The following is a 22,105-nucleotide window of genomic DNA, read 5'->3' on the forward strand; positions in this document are numbered from 1 at the left end:
GCTAGGCATTCAGCTCACTTGATCTCACTGAATTATTAACTTGTTAATTAATACTGAACCGCATTTATTAGACTTAACATTGAATGCATACTTGGACCAAGGGCATTATTTCCTTCAGTACGATGCGTGTGCGGGAAATCTTAATCCTATTAGGATTCGTGCGAAGATTAAAATCCTAATCCTATTAGATTTGCTTTGTTATTTAGAGTCCTAATAAAGTTCTAATTAACAAATCCACATCCTAGTAGGATTACAATTCCTTTTCCATACCTCTATAAATAAGGGCCTAGGGTCATTATTTGTATATACGATTCAAGTATTCAAAGTGATTTTTGAGAGCAAAAATTCAGTCATATAATTGCCTACAATAGCCGAAAATTCTAAGTACCTTAAGGGCGATTCTAGTTGGTCAAGCTTAAGGCGGATCCGGACGTGCTGTGGACTATCTACGGAGGGACGACATTTGGAGTCCTAAAGACTTGTTCTTGTTCGGTTCGGGCGCAGCTAGGGAAGGCACGCAACAAAGTGTATGCATATAAACTATGCTAAATGATTATGTGTAAATAATATGCTTTCCTGGCTTTATGGTTTTTCCGCATGATTTATGAATTGTCATATGTATCATAACCTAACATAAAATCACATCATTTTCAGATGGAAATTCTTCCCACTCCGAAACCGATGCGTCAAAAGAAGTAAAATTTGACTTAAACAACCATTTCATCATTGATAACACATGAAAGACAAGGCAAGAACAAGGCAGCAGAGGCAAGGTAGTGAATTACAACATGAATTATCAAGGGGACATAATTTAATCCTAGTTGTTATTCTCAGTTTTAAGTTGTTTTTCATCATTGAATCTTATGACATTAATATCCTACTCCCAAATTGAGCAAATTACTAACACAATTTAAAAAGGTTAAGGAAACTGACTCCATTTGACAGAGGATACTAAGGGCCCAAGAAACTCAGGACATACAAAATCACAACTCTAAACACATCGGCTTCTAAATGGAAATAAATAATAATATCACATCATTTTCAGATGGAAATTCTTTCCACTTAGAAACCGATGCGTCGAAAGAAGTAATTTTGACAAAAACAATCATTTCATCATTGATAACACATGGAATATGCCTCACATAAACAAAGTGTTCTTAAAGAATCATAAATATCTCAGAATGTCCCCAAAAATCATTGAATCAAACCCAACTTAGCTCCTGAAAAACATCATGGATGCTAATGGTGCATGAGTTTGATTGAAAAACATAGGGTTTGACACTCATAAAATGAAGACTCATCACAGATCACAAGGCATAAGTACATAACTTTATCACATCACATCTCTAAACACATCGGCATCCAAATGGAAAGAATGCATATCACATCATTTTCAGATGGAAAATCTTCCCATTTGGATGCCGATGTGCCAAAAGATGTAATGGACAAGGAAACAAGAACAAAGCAGCAAAAACAAGGAAGCAATGAACAAGGCAACAATGCACAAGGCAAGAATGCACAAGGTTTGAATCTCAGTTAAGTTGATTTACATCATTGACCATTTTGTTTCTAAATGATTAACAACCTCATCACCCTTTTACAAAAGGGGATACATGATCACTCAATGATGTGAAATGATCTGTATTCCCTTTTGTAAAAGGTGATGAAGGACATGTTTAGAAACAAATATCTGAGTTATCAACACATACATCACAGAATATCAACACTAACATCATTGAATATCATTAACCCCACAATCATACATGTTGTTTTGCAAGACATGAATTGCCTCTCCCGTCTAATGCCAGTTTATATGTGAAGGATTCAATTTCATTGTATCCTAACACATTAAAACTGGCAAAAGGCCGGAAAGCCAAAATAAATCACTAACACAACATATATAACATGACATAAGATCTCAGAATGTCCCCAAGCATCATTGACACAAACCCTATCCCCTAACACTTAGCTCCGGAAGAGCATCAATGATGCTAATGGTGCACAAGTGTTATTGGAACATTGGGTTTGAGTCTCAGCAAATGATGACTCATCACAGATCAAGCATAACAATAACAATCAACACTGCATCAAATGAAACATGAACTGATCAAAACATAGGGTTTGAACCTCATCAAATGAAAGACTCATCACAGACCTCCACTGATTCATGGGACATGAAGCATTAAACAGATCATTAACATGTAGGGTTTCATTTCTCAGACATATTGACACACATCATTGATCAACTAGTTTCAATATTATCATATCTTTAACGTTCTTCTGCCCAATGAAATGATTGATATTCACATTTGATTGTGTGAAATGACATTCACTCCGTTGGACAAAAGAAGTTAAAGGACAATTATTAAAACATAGATCTCAGAATATCAACAATTACATCATTGAACATCGCAAACCTCCTAATATTGATCTCAGAATGTCCCCAAGCATCATTGAAATAAATCTAAACTACAAACACTTAGCGCCCGAGAAATATCATTAATGATACTAATGGCAGCACGAGTATTTGTGGTTAATAAGACTTGTTTCTCAGCATTAAAAAGACTCATCATCGATTATAAACAACAACGGGACATACCACATTGAGAGGTCTTAAATAAGTAGTCCCCCAAATTATATTCATTTCATGCCTTTACTAATCCAAATCATAGTTATACTGATCCAATCTCATACTCACCAAAGCAACATATTCATCAGACAGACAACATACCATAAAACAGGGGACATTAAGCCATCAAACCATGTTCATCACACAGACAACATACCACAGCATTATAAAAATATCCCAACATCATTATCCAAACATCATAATCCAAACATCAGACTCATCACAACACATTTTTTAAAACCAATATGACAACACCATCATCATATCATCATTATCAATATCATTATACCAACATCATTATCTAACATCAACATCCATACAACAAATCACAACATCATCATTCAAACAACAATACCCCTGGCCAACAACAGATCACAGTTGTTGGCATCCACCTTATGACTCCACAGCTAGCTAGCATTTAATAAAATTTAAAAGCAAGAAAGGAGACAGACTTATCTAAGCATCATCAGATGCCGAAGCCGATTTTTTTCCCTTTTTAACTTTTTTTGAGGAGGGATAACCAGATGAACATTGCCCAGGAGACCCAACAGCATCACCATTCTCATTTTCACACTCTCCGACATACACCAGGTCAAATGAGGCAGACCCACTTAGTTCCTTGCAATCAACAGGGGACAAACAACATGATTAGTGTCATCATATAATAAAAGGGGACCATATATAAAATCAGATCAATATTTCACACCAATATGAATCAAAAATTAATCCGATTTAATCCAACAAATCTCCAAATAAATCCAAATAAAGTTCCAAATAATTTCAGATCATCATGGTTACCACATGCAATGAGTTAAATGAGAGGAAATCACACTTTTTACCACATGCAATGAGAAACAGAGCAACATATCACATGACTATTCCGAGTTAATTCAAATAATCTCCAAATATATCCAAATAATCTCAGATCACATTTTTAACCACATGCAATGAGAAAAAAGAGCAACAAATCACATGAATAGTCCGATTTAATCCAACAAATCTCCAAAAAAATCCAAATAATCTCAAGAAAGCCATTTTTACCACATGCAATGAGAAAACAGAGCACCAAATAACATAAAAACACCGATTTATTCCAACAAATCTCCAAATAAACCCAAATTAATTTCCAACAATTTTAGATCACCATTTTTACCACATGCAATGCAAATATAGACCAACAACTCAAATATAAGGGGCGAATACATTCACCAAATCTCCAAAAAAAGTCCCAACAAATTCGAAATAATATCAGATCTGGTTTTTAAACACATGCAATGGGAAATCTAAGCAACATATCCAATAAATAATCCCAGTACAATGAACAATACTCCAAATATATCCCAAATTTATCAAATCCCGCATTTTTAGACATGCAAAAATTCAGAATCTCAAAAACCCTAAATAAATCGCAAAAAATCTAAAGTAATACCTCATCGGAATCTCCATTAGCGAAAAAACGCAGATCTGAGGGTGTGGGTTTCCGATCATCATATTTTGACTCAACCTCCTCCCCTGGCTCCACTTCCCTCTTCTCAAACCATTCTTTCAAATAGTTTCGAGTACTCGTATTTTCTTTTTGGGCCAAATATAGATTGTTTTTATACTCGCCGGAGTAGGAATGCTCGTTGTTGGGACAATTGCACTTGGATCCCCAATCACAGTTGGAATCGGGGATTCTTTGACCGGAAGTTCCCACCCCAGAATCACCTCGAGTTCTAGACAAAGAAGAACCCATCACGTACCAGAAAAACAAAGATAGACAACACAATCAGCGACGATTAGGGGCCAAAAAGGGGACAAAAATAGAGGGGATCTGCTCGGATTATGAATCCGAGTAATTTTTATGAAAGAATTTATGCGAAAATGTTTCAGATTTGAGAGATTTGGAGAGGAAAACCCAGAACAGAGGCGGAAAACCTAGGGTTTTCTCAAGAACAGGGGAGGGATTTTAAGAGAGAGAGAGAGAGAGTGAAATAAGAGAGAGAGAGAGAGAGATCCGAAGAGGTGAGAGAGAGAAATCAGAATGAGGGATGAGAGTGAAAAGTAAGAAAGGGACGGGTTATAAAGGGAGGTGGGGTGAGGTTAGGTTAAATAATTAAATAAGGTGGGTGGGGTAAAAGTGGGTGGGAATGGGTAGAATCTTAGGGTTTTTAGGTAAATAGTGGGGAATCTTAGGGTAAATTGGTAAAAAAACTATGGCCAAAAATAGTAAAGATTCAGTAGGGGAAGAACAAAAAGAAATGCTAAAATAGGAAATGGGAAGAACAAAAAGGAATGGAGGGAGTAATATATAAAATTAAATGTTATTGTGTAATATGTAGTTGGATTAGTCTTAATTTATAATTTTTAAATATTAATTTTTTTAAGCTTTTACTAATATGTAATTGTATATAATTACGGTCAAACTAGTGTCTTGACAAGTGTGTCAATCAAACTGTTGCAAATATTCAAGAATAGATAGAGTAACATGTGGACACGAGATTTCATGGTAAAATATACTCCCTCCGTATTTATTTAAGAGTCACATGTTGATCGGCACAAGTATTAAGGAAGTATAATTGAATTTGATATAAGAAGTAATAATAATGCAAGTGGGGAAACTGACAATAAAAAAAGATATAAAAAAAAAGTAAGTACGTGTAAAAGTTAAAAAAAATAAAATTATTCATGATTTATGTAGGGTCAAAAAAAAGTAAAAAATATTAAACAATTAAAAAGTAATTATAAAAATTAAAGTAATAATTATAACTCCTAAAGAAATACGGAGGGACCAAATATTACTTTAAATATGATAGAATACAGTCGTTCTCTCTCTCCCTCCTCTCCTTCTCTCAAACCCTAGCCTCCATTAGTGAATTTTGAAGGGGCTTCCATCGATTTTATCGGTGGAAAGCCCCGGTCTTTTTATTTTGTTGTTCTTTTTCTAATTTTGTTTGAGTTTTAGGGTTTTAATAATACTTCCTCCTTGTGCTAGGAATTGTTCTCCTTTTAGGGAGAATTTTCTTAGGTTAGAGGATCCTAAATTGCTGGTGTACGAGGGAGAATATTATTTAATTTCGCATGAGAAATTGATTCAGCGATAAAGATTTGTGCGGTGTCGCAGCAGATATCAGTTCTACATCTACAATCAATTGAATCTGATTTAATTCAATATCAAAATTACAACAGATCAAAAGACCCCCTCGTTGAAGGTTGTATCAAACAACGGTGTGTTAGAGGATATACAAGATGTTCGATGTGCGATGATCGTAATTTTGCAGAAAACGAGTTTTATTTGATTCGATTTGTTATGTGTTTTGATAGATTCAGATTTCTTTTGTAGATGTCGTATGACTTTTTATTAATGAATTAATTTTATTTAAAAAAAAATACGGAGGGACTAGTAGACAAAAAGTATCAAAAGAGATGTGACATTTTCAGTACTAGTGAGGAAAGCAAAGATGATGTTTACGTGCAATAATTAGTTGTAAATCAGCACACAACTGCGTGCACCGCGAGGGGAGTCCTCGACAGTCCATTATATTGTGCAATATTTTATTGAGTACAGTATTAAAACACATTACATAAACCTTTCTTTTTATGTTATCAATAAACTCTACATGCTCAATAACAATTCAATCATTCAAACATGAACACCTTTTGATTGAAATAGTATTACATAAATTAATCTTTCATTTTTAACTACTGCTTGTGATTTTGTAGGAAATAATGATGGGAAAACTTTGGAGTGATTACCTCAGAATCATATCTTCAGAATCATGGCTCACAACTCTCAAATGTTCAGCTTCAAACAATATAATTCAGCCTTCAGATACTTTCATGCAAGTTTTTCAATGGTTCAGATTCATTTTCTTCTCTCCTTGTCCTCAAAGACTTCTATTTTCATCCATTGATAGCCTTCTTTTATTGATTTTGATTTTGTTTCTTATTCATAGGGTCATTTCCAAGTTTATGTCTAGGAAGAATGATATTGGTCCTAGTTCCTCAATTAATAAACCTCTTTTGGAAAATCACCAATTTAAATTCAATGTCAAAATTAATCTAGGGTTTAAATTGACCTTGATTTCATCTGGTACACTTGCTGTTTTATATGTTGTTTTGAGCATATTAACTTTTGTGGGAAATGATAATAAAGGATTTAGCTCAAGTTCATGGGAAAAAGCAGAGGTTATGTTTAGGATAGTTCAAGCCTTAACCCAAGTTGCAATATTTGTTCTTGTTGTTCATGAACAAAGATTTCATGCTACTTGTCATCCTATGTCTCTTAGGTTTTACTGGATTGCCCAGTTTGTAGTTGTGTTAGTGTTCAGTATTTCGGGTTTAACTCGAATGTTGTCGGCTGGTGAGGAGTTAGATTCATTTATGAGGACGGATGATATGTTTTCTTTGGTTAGCCTTCCATTTTGTTTTTATCTGTTGATAGTTGCCTCTCAAACATCTTCTGGGATTGTAGTGATTAAAGAGGAAAATGGGTTAAGTGGAAGAACAGAAGTAAATGAAACTATTGTGGATGATCCTAATGTTAGTGATTATGCGAAAGCAAATTTGTTTTCTAAGACAATGTGGCTGTGGATGAACCCTGTGATAAATAAAGGATACAAGAACCCTTTAAAAATCGAAGACGTACCTTCGCTTCCTCCTGATCATCTGGCCGAGAGAATGTCCAAACTGTTTGAATCACAATGGCCTAAGTCTGGTGAGCATACGAAGCACCCAGTAGCAGTTACTTTGTTAAAGTGCTTTTGGAAGAACATTGTCTATACTGGTTGTCTAGCAGTGATAAAGCTTGGTGTAATGTATGTTGGTCCAGTACTTATCCAGAGCTTTGTTAATTTTACTTCTGGAATGGGAAGCTCGCCTTATGAAGGTTATTACCTAGTGATAACCCTTTTAATTGCGAAAGCAGCTGAAGTTTTAAGTGCCCATCACTTCAATTTCCATACTCAGAGAGTTGGGTTACTTATTAGGTCCACCCTTATAACTTCATTATATAGAAAAGGGTTGAAGCTTTCTTGCTCTTCGAGGCAGGCACACGGGATTGGTCAAATAGTTAATTACATGGCAGTTGATGCTCAGCAGCTAGGTGATCTGATGAATCAGTTGCATTCCATTTGGCTTATGCCACTGCAACTTTTTGCTGCCTTGGCCTTGCTATACTTTAATATGGGTGTTTCAGCAATAGCAACATTCATCGGAGTTATTGTGATACTAGGTTTTGTGTTTATACGTACAAAGAACTGCAATGTCTTCCAGTACCAAGTCATGAGAAACCGAGACTTGAGGCTTAAAGCGACAAATGAAATGATTAACAATATGAGGGTCATAAAGTTTCAAGCATGGGAAAACTATTTTCATAAAAGAATCCAATCCTATCGGGAACTTGAATATGGGTGGTTATCCAAGTTTTCATATACTGTAGCCGCAAATATGGGTGTGCTATGGAGCACTCCTGTTGCGCTTTCTGTGCTTGCATTTGGGGTTGCAATTTGGATGGGTATGTATCTTGATGCTGGCACCGTATTCACAGTAACTACAATAATGAAGATCCTGCAGGAGCCAGTGAGGAACTTCCCTCAATCTTTGATACAAATTTCCCAGGCAATGATTTCACTTGGAAGATTGGATGGTTACTTGATGAGCCTAGAATTAGATCAAGGGTTAGAGGAGAGAGAGGAAGGTTGTCAAGATGACATTGCCGTAGAGGTCAATAACGGGAGCTTCTCTTGGGAGGATGAAGCAACTGAACAAACCTTGAAAGGGTTGAATTTTCAGGTAAAGAAAGGAGAATTGTCTGCCATCGTTGGGACTGTTGGGTCAGGAAAATCTTCTTTATTAGCTGCCATTCTCGGTGAAATGCACAAAATCTCTGGAAAGGTATGTCAATGCTTTTTATTCTCTACTGCAGCTTCCTTTATCTGTGGTTATGTTACTGTTTAATTGCGCGCATTTTAGCATCAAGCAATGTTAGCCTCTAGGGAAGTCGTCATTGTTAGTAGGAAATATTTCTTAAGAAAGTATTTTTCATAAGCTATTATGTTGATTTGTTGATTTGCAGCTTGTTTTTACTAAGGTTGTTTTATTGAATCATGAAATATGCAAGCAATTTTCTGTCAGGAGAGCATCAAGAAATTTTGGCATTTATAAAAGAGTACCCTTTTTCTGTAGTATCTTAGTATTTGTCAATTAGGCATTTTTATGACAATTTTCTCTTCTGCAGCGTCTGTGTTCAATGGTTTACTGTTAATGCAGAGTACGCTTCTAGCAATGTTGGCCTTAAGGATAGAATCAATTAAGTAAAAATATTGTTGTATCTTTATAAATCGCCAACATTGTGTGGAAAATTATTCTGTTTTTCTTATCTCTTAAACGATATTAGATCATTGAAAAGGTTGGTTGTTGATTCCAGGAATAAAAGTATGATTTTCCTTTGTTTTCGTCAATTTGCAGGTTAAAGTGTGTGGTACCACTGCATATGTGGCACAGACATCGTGGATACAGAATGCAACCATTCAAGAAAACATTCTATTTGGTCTGCCAATGAATAAAGAAAAATACAAGGAAACTATTAGAGTTTGTAGCTTGGAGAAAGATTTGGAAATTATGGAATTCGGTGACAAGACTGAGATTGGAGAGCGTGGGATCAACCTGAGTGGTGGCCAGAAGCAAAGGATTCAACTTGCTAGAGCAGTATATCAAGATTGTGATGTATATCTTCTGGATGATATTTTCAGTGCTGTTGATGCACACACTGGTTCAGATATTTTCAAGGTACGTCAAATTATTATATATGCATGTGGTTAGACGAAATCATTTTTCCTATAAAAATTGGATTTTAGAATGAGTAAGATAATAGATATACATTGGAGTATCTTCAGTAAGTTGAATTTATTAATGCTCGCAGGAGTGTGTAAGGGGAGCTCTGAAAGACAAGACTATTCTTCTTGTAACCCATCAAGTTGACTTCTTGCACAATGTTGATCAGATATTTGTAAGTTTTACCCCTTTATGGTTGCGAGTTGCTGTGAAATAAATTTATCAATTTGAGCTGTATTTATAAGATTTATGGAATATTTAGGTGATGCGAGATGGAATGATTGTGCAATCTGGGAAATACAATGAGATTTTAGAAGCAGGCTTGGATTTTGGTGCTCTTGTGGCTGCCTATGAAAACTCCATGGAGCTTGTAGAGACGAGCTCACACGCAACGGAGGATGATACACCTAAATCTCCAATCAGCGAAAACAAAACAATAGAAAGAGTAAAGTCTGAGAAGAAAGCACTGACTAAAACCGATTCTCAAAAAGGTACTTCGAAGCTCATTGAAGACGAGGAAAGAGAAACTGGACGGGTTAGCCTAGAAGTGTACAAGAAGTACTCTACTGAAGCTTTTGGATGGTGGGGAGTGTCTGCAGTTGTAATAGTCTCTCTCTTTTGGATTGTATCATTGTTGGGTAGTGATTACTGGCTAGCATACGAGACTTCAGAAGAACGCACATTTACTCCTAGCTTGTTCATTATTGTGTATGCCATTGTTGGGATTATATCTTGTCTCCTTGTGACTGCGCGAGCCTTTGTTATTACATTTTTGGGACTTAAAACTGCCCAGGGCTTCTTCAACCAGATCCTTGACAGTATCCTCCATGCTCCAATGTCGTTTTTTGATACTACTCCTTCTGGAAGAATTCTGAATCGAGTAAGCTTAATTATCCAACATTTCATTATTTAGTATTTACTCTATGCTAAGTAATTTATGTTTTGTACTTGTATTTCAGGCATCAACAGATCAGACCAATATTGATCTAACAATACCGTTATTTTTGGGCATGACAATTGTAATGTATTTCAATTTGGTGAGCATCTTAGTGGTCACATGCGTGTACGCTTGGCCTACAGTTGTTCTCTTAGTTCCCTCGATATGGCTGAATCTTTGGTATCGGGTATGTCTTGCTATGAAGTTTGTGGGAATTCATATGAAGTTGATTTTTTCTTTGGAAAAACATAATATTAATTAAGATCGATCTATGGAAATTCATATGTGCAGGGATACTACATAGCCATCTCACGTGAGCTGACTCGTTTAGGTTCAATCACAAAATCCCCCGTGATCCATCATTTCTCGGAAACTGTTTCAGGTGTAATGACAATCCGATGCTTTAGGAGGCAGGCGTTGTTCTGTAAGCAGAATATTGAAAAGGTTGACACGAGCCTTAAGATGGATTTCTACACTAATGGAGCTAACGAGTGGTTAGGTTTCCGCTTAGAGTTCATTGGATGTGTAATCCTGTGTCTTTCCACTTTGTTCATGATAATCATGCCCAGCAATATTATCAAGCCAGGTAATACAAGGTAGCACTAATTAGTCAATTCAATATATTAAGCCATGAATTTTGAGTTTTATCTAACTTTTAAACTTGGATGATGTTACAGAATTTGTGGGTCTGTCTCTTTCCTATGGGCTCACCCTCAATGTTGTGCTGTTTTATACGATATATATGACTTGCTTTGTCGAGAATAAAATGGTATCGGTTGAGAGGATAAAGCAATTCATCAAAGTCCCATCTGAAGCAGCATGGGAGATCAAAGACTCCAAGCCTTCACCGAACTGGCCAACTCATGGCAACATTGAACTAAACAACTTGCAAGTAAGCTCCAACTTTTTTACGGCCTGAATATCAGAATTCCCTGTCCCAAAATATATGAAAAAAAGATCCTTTTTTTTTATGTATGTTTATTTGTTGACATGAATGAATGGTCTGCACCAATGATGTCTTGGCCTAATGGTTAAGACTGAGGGCCTGTTTACAATAGGTCTCAGATTCGAATCCCCCCGCCCCCATTTGTAATTTATATTGCCCTTGTGGCTCATTGGCACCAAAAAAAGAAATTTGAATGAATGGTCTGCAATGATGAGCAGGTGAGGTATCGGTCAAACACCCCACTAGTTCTAAAAGGTATCACACTTGGAATAAGAGGAGGTGAGAAAATTGGGGTTGTTGGTCGCACCGGGAGTGGGAAGTCTACCCTTATTCAAGTATTCTTCAGGCTTGTTGAACCTTATGGAGGGAACATAATAATTGACGGTGTCGATATTTGCAAGATTGGCCTTCATGATCTAAGGTCACGCTTCGGGATCATTCCTCAGGAGCCAGTACTATTTCAAGGAACAGTGAGAACCAATGTCGATCCTCTTGGTCTTTATTCTGAAGAAGACATATGGAAGGTATACATATATCTTTATCTTGTTTTATGTTTTAGTACACAAAATAGCTTATCAGTACAACATATCAATTTATTGTTGTTTTTTAAACAAACTGATCGATATAGCGTTTGTGTTCTTAGAGCCTGGAGCGTTGCCAACTTAAGGATATCGTTGCTGCAAAACCAGAAAAGCTTGATGCTCCAGGTTTCTTATTACTATCTCTTTCTTTAAGACATGCTATTGCTGAGGAACTTTTTGTAATATATTTTATATTTTGCAGTGACAGAAGAAGGAGAAAATTGGAGCGTTGGTCAAAGACAGCTGATGTGTTTAGGGAGAGTAATGCTGAAGAAAAGCCGTATCTTATTCATGGATGAAGCAACAGCTTCCGTTGATTCCCAAACAGATGCTACAATTCAAAAGATCATCAGAGAAGACTTTGAAAGCTGTACCATAATCACCATTGCTCATAGAATACCCACTGTTATGGACTGTGACAGGGTATTAGTCATTGATGCAGGTTATTCCCATGTCAAACACTGATATTCTTTCTCAGTTTCTCATGCTAACATCAGTCTCTCTCTAATATTACTATCTATTCTTGTTCTTTCTCTTCTGTTGGACAGGATTGGCAAAGGAATTCGATTCACCATCTAGTCTCCTCGACAGGACTTCACTCTTTGGGGCATTAGTTCAAGAATACTCAAATAGATCGTCTGAACTATAGAAACATGATCAATCTTAGCATCTTCTATTTCAACATCATACAAGTTACAACGCCCACTGATTTCTGGGTTCAGACACGCTGATTCAAAGTAGTGGGATCTCAAGGACAACCCTGGATATCGTGGTTTCGGACTTATGCTGACTCAAACTCGACATCCCTGGATATCGTAGTTTCGGACTTATGCTGACTCAAACTCGACATCCCTGAGAATCAATTTCGCCACAAGATAATGAAAGAAATTAGTTAAAATGTGTACTATTATTTTGAGAATTGAGTTCCCCCTTTCCTCTATTTTTTTCCTAGAGAGAAGAATAATAATGTGTTCATTTTGGTTGATGTTAGATTTGTGAAACTCTGTGAATTCGAGTGTGTTCCGTTGATTATATTTATAGGTGGTTACAACATTAGTTCTAGTTGTATTAGGAAAACTTAATGAGACTAGACGTCTACTTTACATAAATAACCTAAAGTCGTGTTTGGAAATTGTAATTTCGTTTGAAATACTGTATTTCAATTCTAGAAATTGAAGTTTTTGGTAAATTTTAAAAATTTAATTTTGGAATTACAAAAAAACTAAATCACATATATTTGAATTGAGATAGATATTCCCAACCTCCAACCACCCTCCGTCCACCACCTCCGCCCATCACTTTGACCTGGAATTTATTTGCAACCATTATAACATCAAGCCTTCAATCAATCAATGCAACACCCAAAATTCCCCAAAATAAAAAATCAAACTGCAAGAGTATTGGCAATGGACAAGTAATTACAGAAAATGTATCAGTTCCACAACAAATAAAGGTGTTAATTTATGAAATTATTTGATTAATTAAGTAATTAACAATGGACAAGTAATTACAGAAAATCAAAATCAGATTATAAAGAATAGTTAATCAATTTTTGGGGAAAAAAAATCTAACTCTAACTCTTCAAATCTTGACAATACTATTGATAGATTAAATCATCGTTTTCGTTTGATGCAGGTCAAATCTTCTCTTAACTATGTTTCCATTTTTCTCTCCTCAAACACTACTTTTCATTGCCTTCAATTATCATTCTCATCAATGATGTCCCGGCGAATCCGTTTCAAATTGGGATGATAATCACATACTTTGTATATCAAGACAGAAGAGAGACACTATAGCAGGCTCTATAATTGAAAAAAAAAACTCTGCAATTAGCTTTAACTAGTATAGGACCCGTGCGATGCACGGTTTACAAATTTTAACTTTAAGTGTGAAGTTAATTTTGTTTAGAATTTTTTTTTTTTGGATTTTTCATTCTCATTTGCACCCGTCACCCATAATTTCATGTTAGGTATAAAAATCAATTAACATCCTATACTATATTTTGTTTATTATTATTGTGTTACTCGTACCCATTTGATTACATGCCTCATTAGTCTTTATTAGAGATGGACAGTGAGTCGGGTCTGACATAGCCCATCCTGACACAACACATAGTGGGTTACGTGGGTCAGACCCACTTATGACCCATGACACAATGTGTCGTCGGTCGAGTTTTTTCGACACAACCTATTTCGACCGACCCCATCGAACTCGACACAACCCACCACGGTACACCCGACCAATCCAACTCAACACCCGAACCAAACCCACCCGATACACGAACTCAACCCACCGAACCATTTCTAATTTAAACTATTTTGTATGTTTAAAATGCTAAAAAAATCTAATTGTATTGGTTAAATATACATTAAACGCATTTATGTAAGTATGTGAATAATATATATATATTAATTCATTTAAATTTATATAAAATTTGTAACTTTTTAACACTTAAAAAATCGTCTAAACACACCTAACCCATACCAGTTCCTAAAACTCGTCTAAACCCACCTAATATGTACACCTGACCCAATACACCTGACCCATCGGAGTCACATCTGGCCTAAACCTGTCGTAACCCACCAAACCCATCGGACCCACTCGACACGCACAAATCACCACGACCCATGTAACCCACGACCCATCATGTATTTTGTCCATTTTTTGCGACACAACCCACGACTCGACCCACCCTGATTTAACTGCAGAGGTTTGTGTGTTAATTATCCCCGCCCCACGACCCACCAAACTCACTCATGAGCCATCCAACACGCCACGTTGGCCATCTCTAGTTATTATCCCACTACAAATGCATCTTATACAAAATTTCTTTTACTTACATAATAACTTTAAAATTTAAATATGAATCTATATAAAATGTGCAGTATATCTACTCACTTTTGAGAATGTTGAACTTATTTTATTAACAAAATATTTTATTAACTATAAAAATTATGGAAATATTCGGAACAAATGATTATAACTTATATTACATATGTGTTTTCTTCACCCTTCAAAAAAAATAGTTATATGTTCAGATATTATGTCATTTTTTTTATTGTGTTACCTGTATCATTTTGTTGCTCACCTCATTTTGTTACTTGCTCTATTTCAAGTTTACTCTTTTGAAATCAGTTATGATCAAATCCAATAAGGTTAATTAGGTCAATTAGATTTAATCAAGTCCAAATCCAATAAGTTTAGATAAATTTAAATTCGTTTTAAATAAGGTGAAAGAATGCACCCTACCGCCATTTTTTTTGTTCCATTTGTTTTTATGTGTTCAAAACGAATTTTAAAAAATTGGTTGTACTTTGTGGGTTGTATTTATGAAAAAAGAAACTACATTGGCTAAAACTCAAAACCAAACCCACCACTTCACCATGGAGAATATTATTTTATCTATATAAATGTTCATCACTTATCAAACCACTACTTATTCACGTCTAAACAGGGCGGAGACAGATGAATGTCCATTAAATATGTTCCACCGGCCGTTTTTTTATTTTAATTATGATTTAACATATTTATATATAGATATTGTAGATAATAATGTCATGCAATTGAGAATAATATTTCTCGTAAAGTCATAATATCTTAGGTATTAGTTACTTTATTTGGATATAGTGTTCGTATTTCATTGATATGTTTTCAATGTATACTTCGTAAAAAATAAAAAATAAAACAACCATTAACAAATTATAACTAACAGCTAATTGTTATATTGTCAAATTGGTTGTTGAGTATTCCACGATTTTGGTCAATATGAATAACATAGTAGCGTTCAAAAGAACGAAGAGTAGTATATACTAATATGCTTTCATTCCTTGATAGACAAAAATTGTTTTCATTCCTATATTATACAGGGAAGGCAGACTAATTTTATTAAAATTTAATTGTTTTTCTATAGTAGTACATTTTATCAAATATAAAAATAATTTAAGTTTAAGATTCATATCTTGTGTACTCTTACATAAATTATCCTCTCTAAGAAATTACTATGCAATTCATATTATAAGTAAAAATAATATGATGTTTGTTTATAATTATTATTTTAAAAATATGTATAGATATTCAGTTTCACTCTATAAAGACGTGAGAGTGTACCATAAAATTGTATAATGGATTAAATAAGTATTTATATATGTTAGTAATGTTGTCAATGATATTATTGTGTATAAAGATATTGCATAAAATTTTATTCCATAATAAAATATTCATGATATATTATTTAAGAAAAATATGCATGATAAGATACAATTTTATTAGGTAGTACTCCATATAACTAAGATATTAGGTGTCAATTTCCTACGTACGTAAAACATTGAATTTTTTTAAATTAATTTACCATATTGTTACCATGAAATACAATGCATTCAATCTAGTATGACTCTAATTTATCTATTAATGTGTAATATAATTTTCTATATTATAAAATGAGCAAATTAAAGAGACAGGTATACTTGTCATCACCATGTAGTCAGATTTTTAGTTTGAGGAAAATAACATACTTATTTATTTATACATAATTATATGAACTTTAAGAATGGAATCTTGATGATTTACATTTATATGTAAAGTTTTAAGATGTTCAATATCAAAAGAATATTTACGATTTATAACAACCAACAATATATTTCAGGTGCATATTTTTCCTTAAATACGACAAATAAATTTATATTTATGCACAATATATGCAATATTCACTTATCAAACCACTACTTATTCACGTCTAAACAGGGCGGAGACAGATGAATGTCCATTAAATATGTTCCACCGGCCGTTTTTTATTTTAATTATGATTTAACATATTTATATGGAGATATTGTAGATAATAATGTCATGCAATTGAGAATAATATTTCTCGTAAAGTCATAATATCTTAGATATTAGTTACTTTATTTGGATATAGTGTTCGTATTTCATTGATATGTTTTCAATGTATACTTCGTAAAAGGTTAATAATAAAAATTAAAACAACCATTAACAAATTATAACTAACAGCTAATTGTTATATTGTCAAATTGGTTGTTGAGTATTCCACGATTTTGGTCAATATGAATAACATAGTAGCGTTCAAAAGAACGAAGAGTAGCATATACTAAAATGCTTTCATTCCTTGATAGACAAAAATTGTTTTCATTCCTATATTATATAGGGAAGGTAGACTAATTTTATTAAAATTTAATTGTTTTTCTATAGTAGTACATTTTATCAAATATAAAAATAATTTAAGTTTAAGATTCATATCTTGTGTACTCTTACATAAATTATCCCCTCTAAGAAATTACTATGCAATTCATATTATTAGTAAAAATAATATGATGTTTGTTTATAATTATTATTTAAAAATATGTATAGATATTCAGTTTCACTCTATAGAGACGTGAGAGTGTACCATAAAATTGTATAATGGATTAAACAAGTAAACAGGCGTTATGCAACTATTAATAAGTAAACAGGCGTTATGTAGCTATTAATTATGAATTTCTATTAAACAGACGCTATTAAAAAGAAATAGTGTCTTATATAGTTGTTTGATTCTATTAAACAGGCGTTATGCAACTATTAATAAAAATAACCAACTTTTCTTTCAACTTGTTCGTTTGTTCCTCGTGTTGTTTAATGTTGAACAATGGAGCTCTTTTATGGATTATTGACATTGTTGGTATTGAATTACTTTTTTGTTTTTGATGTTATAGATCGATTTGCATTGGTTTGGGTGGTGGTCTTACAGTGGGAAGAGTTTGAGAATTGTTTCTTTAAATTGTAGAGAATAATTCCATAAACCGTACTTTGAAAACATACTTCGTAATGATATTGAAATATAAGCTAAAATATATTTCGTAATATGATAATGAACTGAAATATATATTCCGTATATATAACTGATTTGTTTGCCGAAAAATATTTTTAAAATGTATATTATCAACAGAATCTTTAGGATTTGTAATCAAAATAAATAATACACTTCCTTAAATAAATTATTCTAATTCCCTCAAAAAAAAATTAAATAAAATTTTTTAATTAAAAAGAGAGGCGAATCAATGAGTGACATTTGTCATCACCACATTGATTTCCTCTCTTTTAGTACAGTATATAGATTCTGTATAAATCTAAGTTTTAATTTCTGCATATTACGAGTAATCCTTAATTCCTAAGTCGTTGGTATTACGTTACTAAGATATATTGCATTCCATGTCCCAATTATTTTGATTCTTTATACTTTCTTTTTTTATAATTATTGTTTCTATTCAATATATTGTTTCCTTTGAATGTATAATCTACGCCTAAATGGTTTAATATGGAATGGATACGCTGATTTTTTTTCTACACTTCAATTAGTATGCACTTTGTATATTTAGTAATAAAGTCCTAGATATTATTTTGTTTTAATTATTTATTTATATTAAAAGAGAGGTCAATCAATGAGTGACAAATGTCATCACCACATTGATTTGCTCTCTTTTAGTATATTATATAGTCTTATATGCACGCGATGCGTGCGAGATTATACACGCGATGGATATATTGTCACAAACCTCTTTAAATTGATTGCGAGTACAAAAAAATACTACAACAAACAAAATGCTACGATTATGAGACTTGATTGTGAGTAAAAAAAAGAAATTGAGTATAAAAATAAGACTTGATTGCGAGTACAACAACTATTCTGTCTCTTTAGCTTCGACTTGTCACTCGACATTTTGACATCTCTTATTCTGTTCATTTTCGACAGTGTCGCAGCTACAATAATGCTAGGATTATGAGGTCCACTGCAATAGAAAAAGAAAAAAGAACGTCGTTCAATAGAAGGGAAAAAAAAGAAATTGAGTATAAAAATAATGCTTGATTCACAGGAAGATATCAACCAAAGGGATATCAATAGATTGTTACTACTTAATACATATTTCAGAATCGATATGATCAAACATGAATGGTTTAAGTTTAATTAAAACAAAAGATGACATCACGAAATTTTAGAAGACCAACTCTAGCACTAAAACAACAAATAATCAATTGAACCAGTGAGCTTAACCATGTTAAAATTGCATTACTCAAACCTAGCCTAATACACTGTCTTCTCATGAACAAAACCACCACCTACGTTTCCTCAAGCTCTAGAATTAAAAGAACAAATTGCCCGAATACTTACTCAATCAAACATTCGTAAATTACACGAAGTATATAAAAATTAGCAATCAAACTAAGCTTGATCGAGCCCATAAAGTAATTTCATCATATTGTAATCTGCTGGTGCATTGTACCAAATTGAAACAAAAAAGGTGCAAAAATAAATGACCAACAATCAATTTTGCAAGTTCAGTCAATTTTGCTAGTCTGATCACAGTATAATAACACAAAATTCAATTAAAAAAAAGTAATTGACCTCCCATCATCAGAAGAAGAATACTGCAGCAACTGCTCCAACAACCTTTTCGCCGACCGCAAGTTCGCTTCCCCGAACAAAGCTCACCGACAAAACCACGCCAGAGGCAGCCGTCTCCATGATGTCTGGAGCTGGGAAGGCCCAAGGCAGCAGTCGTGTGGGCAAGGAGCCGCTGGCTCTCATTCAAGGTTCGACCTATAAATGACCAACAATCAATTTTGCAAGTTCAATCAATTTGTAATAACTGACACTTCATAATCACAGCACGAAAGAAATTAAGATCCTTATAAATCAAATCGAAATCATTATTTTTCGAAAAATCGAAAATAAAAAGAAAATCAACCTTAATAAAAACGTTTGGTAGACGGTCATCAATTACTACTGTCACCATACATTATGACCTATCAAACAGGCGGTAAAAGTCAGTTAAATGCCGGAAAGTCAGTTGTTAACTTGTAACATTGTCAAGCTAATTCTTTTAGCTTGTGTGATTGTTGGTGTATAACACCCTTTCAGAATAAAAGGCGCTATTCTTGTATAGGTGTATGTATCTTTGTATGTTTCATATCGTGTTACGGTATTATTTCTTATTTCACAAAGCAGTACAGACTATATATAGAGGTCTGTAGTTTGTACTATTATTTCAGCGCAATTAGGCGCAAATGAAATGCAAGTAAAAATGCCAGTAAAATTCTTACAGGTATAGCAGCATCTCGGAAATCTTTAGAAGTGAATTCCACAATAGGGCTGATTGTTCCCAGAAGATGGTGCGACACTCTTTCAACACAAAAACTCCATCTCAGAAAAATAGGAGAGAGAAATTAAAGCGGGAGAATAGAGAGAGGAAGAGATAGAAATTGCCTTTTTGCTCAGGGAGAATGACTTTGTTAGTGATAACATCCAAGCTATGGTAGACTTGCTATGCCCCACCGTAAGCCCACCGGTACAGTGATCGGCCTGATTGCCCATTGGCATATAAGCATTAAGCTAAGTTAGTTAGAAATTTTGGAAAATTCATAGAGAATTAGAGACTGTTATCAACTCATCAATTCATCATCAGCCCTTGGCTGGGCTACAACTTCACCATTATTGTTCTCATACTTTTAATCAACTATCCATAACAAATTAACAATACATAATCTCAAATACCAAACCCAGTTTCTCTAATTTATCAAACAACATTGCACAAAACTTCTACAAAACCATTTTCAATGAGTATCAAAGCCATGGCTAAAGAGCTCTATTTAAACCATTTTCAATAATCATGAGACATAATTTCAATCACCCATTAATTTCCTAAATTTGCACAAAAAATTAAGTCACCCATTTGTACAAAACCTTCACTTGACTAAAATTCAGTAAAATTCCAGACAAATTTGGAGAAAAAATTCACGATAACTTCAATTATCCCACATTAGGCAAATTCCAATAAATCAAGTTACAGCATAACCCAGAAAACCAAATGTAAGCCAATAAATCAGGTTCCAACTTACAAAACTCGCATTGATAATGAGTTGCAAAATTAATCAATCATCCTTCACATGCCTAATATGCATCCAAAAAACACCACATCTCTGGCACAAACAAATTCCGTAGTGAAAAACTACTCAAAGAAATTAACATCGATGTTCAAAAAATTAACCTCAATAAACAGAATTTTCATCCAGAATTCTCAGAATTACAAAGTCCATCGTTCATAAATTCACAGATAACCTCAATTTCTTATTAAGAACCCACAAATTTCTTGAGCAAAATTCAAAATTGCAGTTGTGCAATTTTAACAAATAACCTCTATTTAACAAATATGGAAAAAATAAGAAATTAACAAATTAAGAATCTGGAAAAATCTGGAAAAATTAACAAATTAAGAACCCACAGATAACCTCGATTTAACAAAATCTGGAAAAAAAATAGCAAAAATTCAGAATATAAAATCAGTGTTTGTAAGGAAACTTACAATGACTTCCCGGAAGTTCGAAGAACATGGCCAAGAACATGGCCTTATCACCGAGGTCTTTGGCGACAGAAGTGTCGGGGGAAATGCCGCTAAATGAATTGAAGCCGAGAGCCGCTTGATCCTCGAAAATCTTGGGTAAGGATTTGAATTGATTGTAAAGATACTGCAATTCAGACTCATAGCTTTCTGGATCGCATTTCATTTTTTATTGTAGGGTTTGGAGGGTCAATTTGTCGGCTGAGAGCCCGGGGAGAAGCCCTCTGCTGTCATCTCCGCTGCGAGAATCGATATGCCATCTTGATTTGGAACCCTAATTTGCAATCCGTACTTTGTGCGCCCGCATCGTTGTTTTTCCACAATGAGGAATCCAGATCTTCGAAATTTATTAGGGTTCTTCATTGAATTTCTAGAGTTTCGATGGTGACCGGAGATGAAGAAATGGATGTTTGGGAGTTGCAGAATTACCATGGAGTTGAGAGGAGAGAGAAAAGGCGTGAGTTAAGAGGAGGGAGAGATCGTGGGTCAGTGAATCTCTAGGGTTTGGAAGGATGGGGTTAGTGAGGCTATTATCGTCAATTCACAGGGGGACACGAAAAGTTATTTTACTCTTATGCCCTCAGCTGTTCCTTTATATAATAGAGATAGATAGATAGATGGTGGATGTCAACATGAAGGTGAAGAAGAAGGGAGAGATAAAAGGAAGGCCGTGAATTCCTTTGGCCTTTTGGGTGGTTTTCTTTTCTGCAAAGCTTGCTTTCGGTTTCAGCGACCTTACGACTCTCTTTACGTCTATCTTAATTATTGACATGAGTTTATATTCTCTCTGTATTCAAAACCTCTGCTAAAACCGGT

At 34.2% G+C, this 22,105-nt stretch overlaps 1 protein-coding gene across 1 annotated transcript; it reads left to right on the forward strand.

Moving 5' to 3' along the window:
• The first annotated feature begins 6,174 nt into the window (after positions 1–6,174).
• Positions 6,175–13,056, forward strand: LOC110801121 (ABC transporter C family member 4). The gene is made up of 11 exons (XM_022006437.2): positions 6,175–8,503; positions 9,077–9,397; positions 9,531–9,617; positions 9,705–10,322; positions 10,402–10,566; positions 10,671–10,965; positions 11,057–11,271; positions 11,544–11,849; positions 11,969–12,032; positions 12,109–12,348; positions 12,455–13,056. The coding sequence occupies exons 1-11, from the start codon at positions 6,338–6,340 to the stop codon at positions 12,553–12,555; spliced, it is 4,578 nt and encodes a 1,525-aa protein (XP_021862129.1). The 5' UTR covers positions 6,175–6,337; the 3' UTR covers positions 12,556–13,056.
• Positions 13,057–22,105: the final 9,049 nt, after the last annotated feature.

This window comes from Spinacia oleracea, chromosome 5, assembly GCF_020520425.1.
Source record: "Spinacia oleracea cultivar Varoflay chromosome 5, BTI_SOV_V1, whole genome shotgun sequence".
Taxonomy (NCBI): domain Eukaryota; kingdom Viridiplantae; phylum Streptophyta; class Magnoliopsida; order Caryophyllales; family Amaranthaceae; genus Spinacia; species Spinacia oleracea.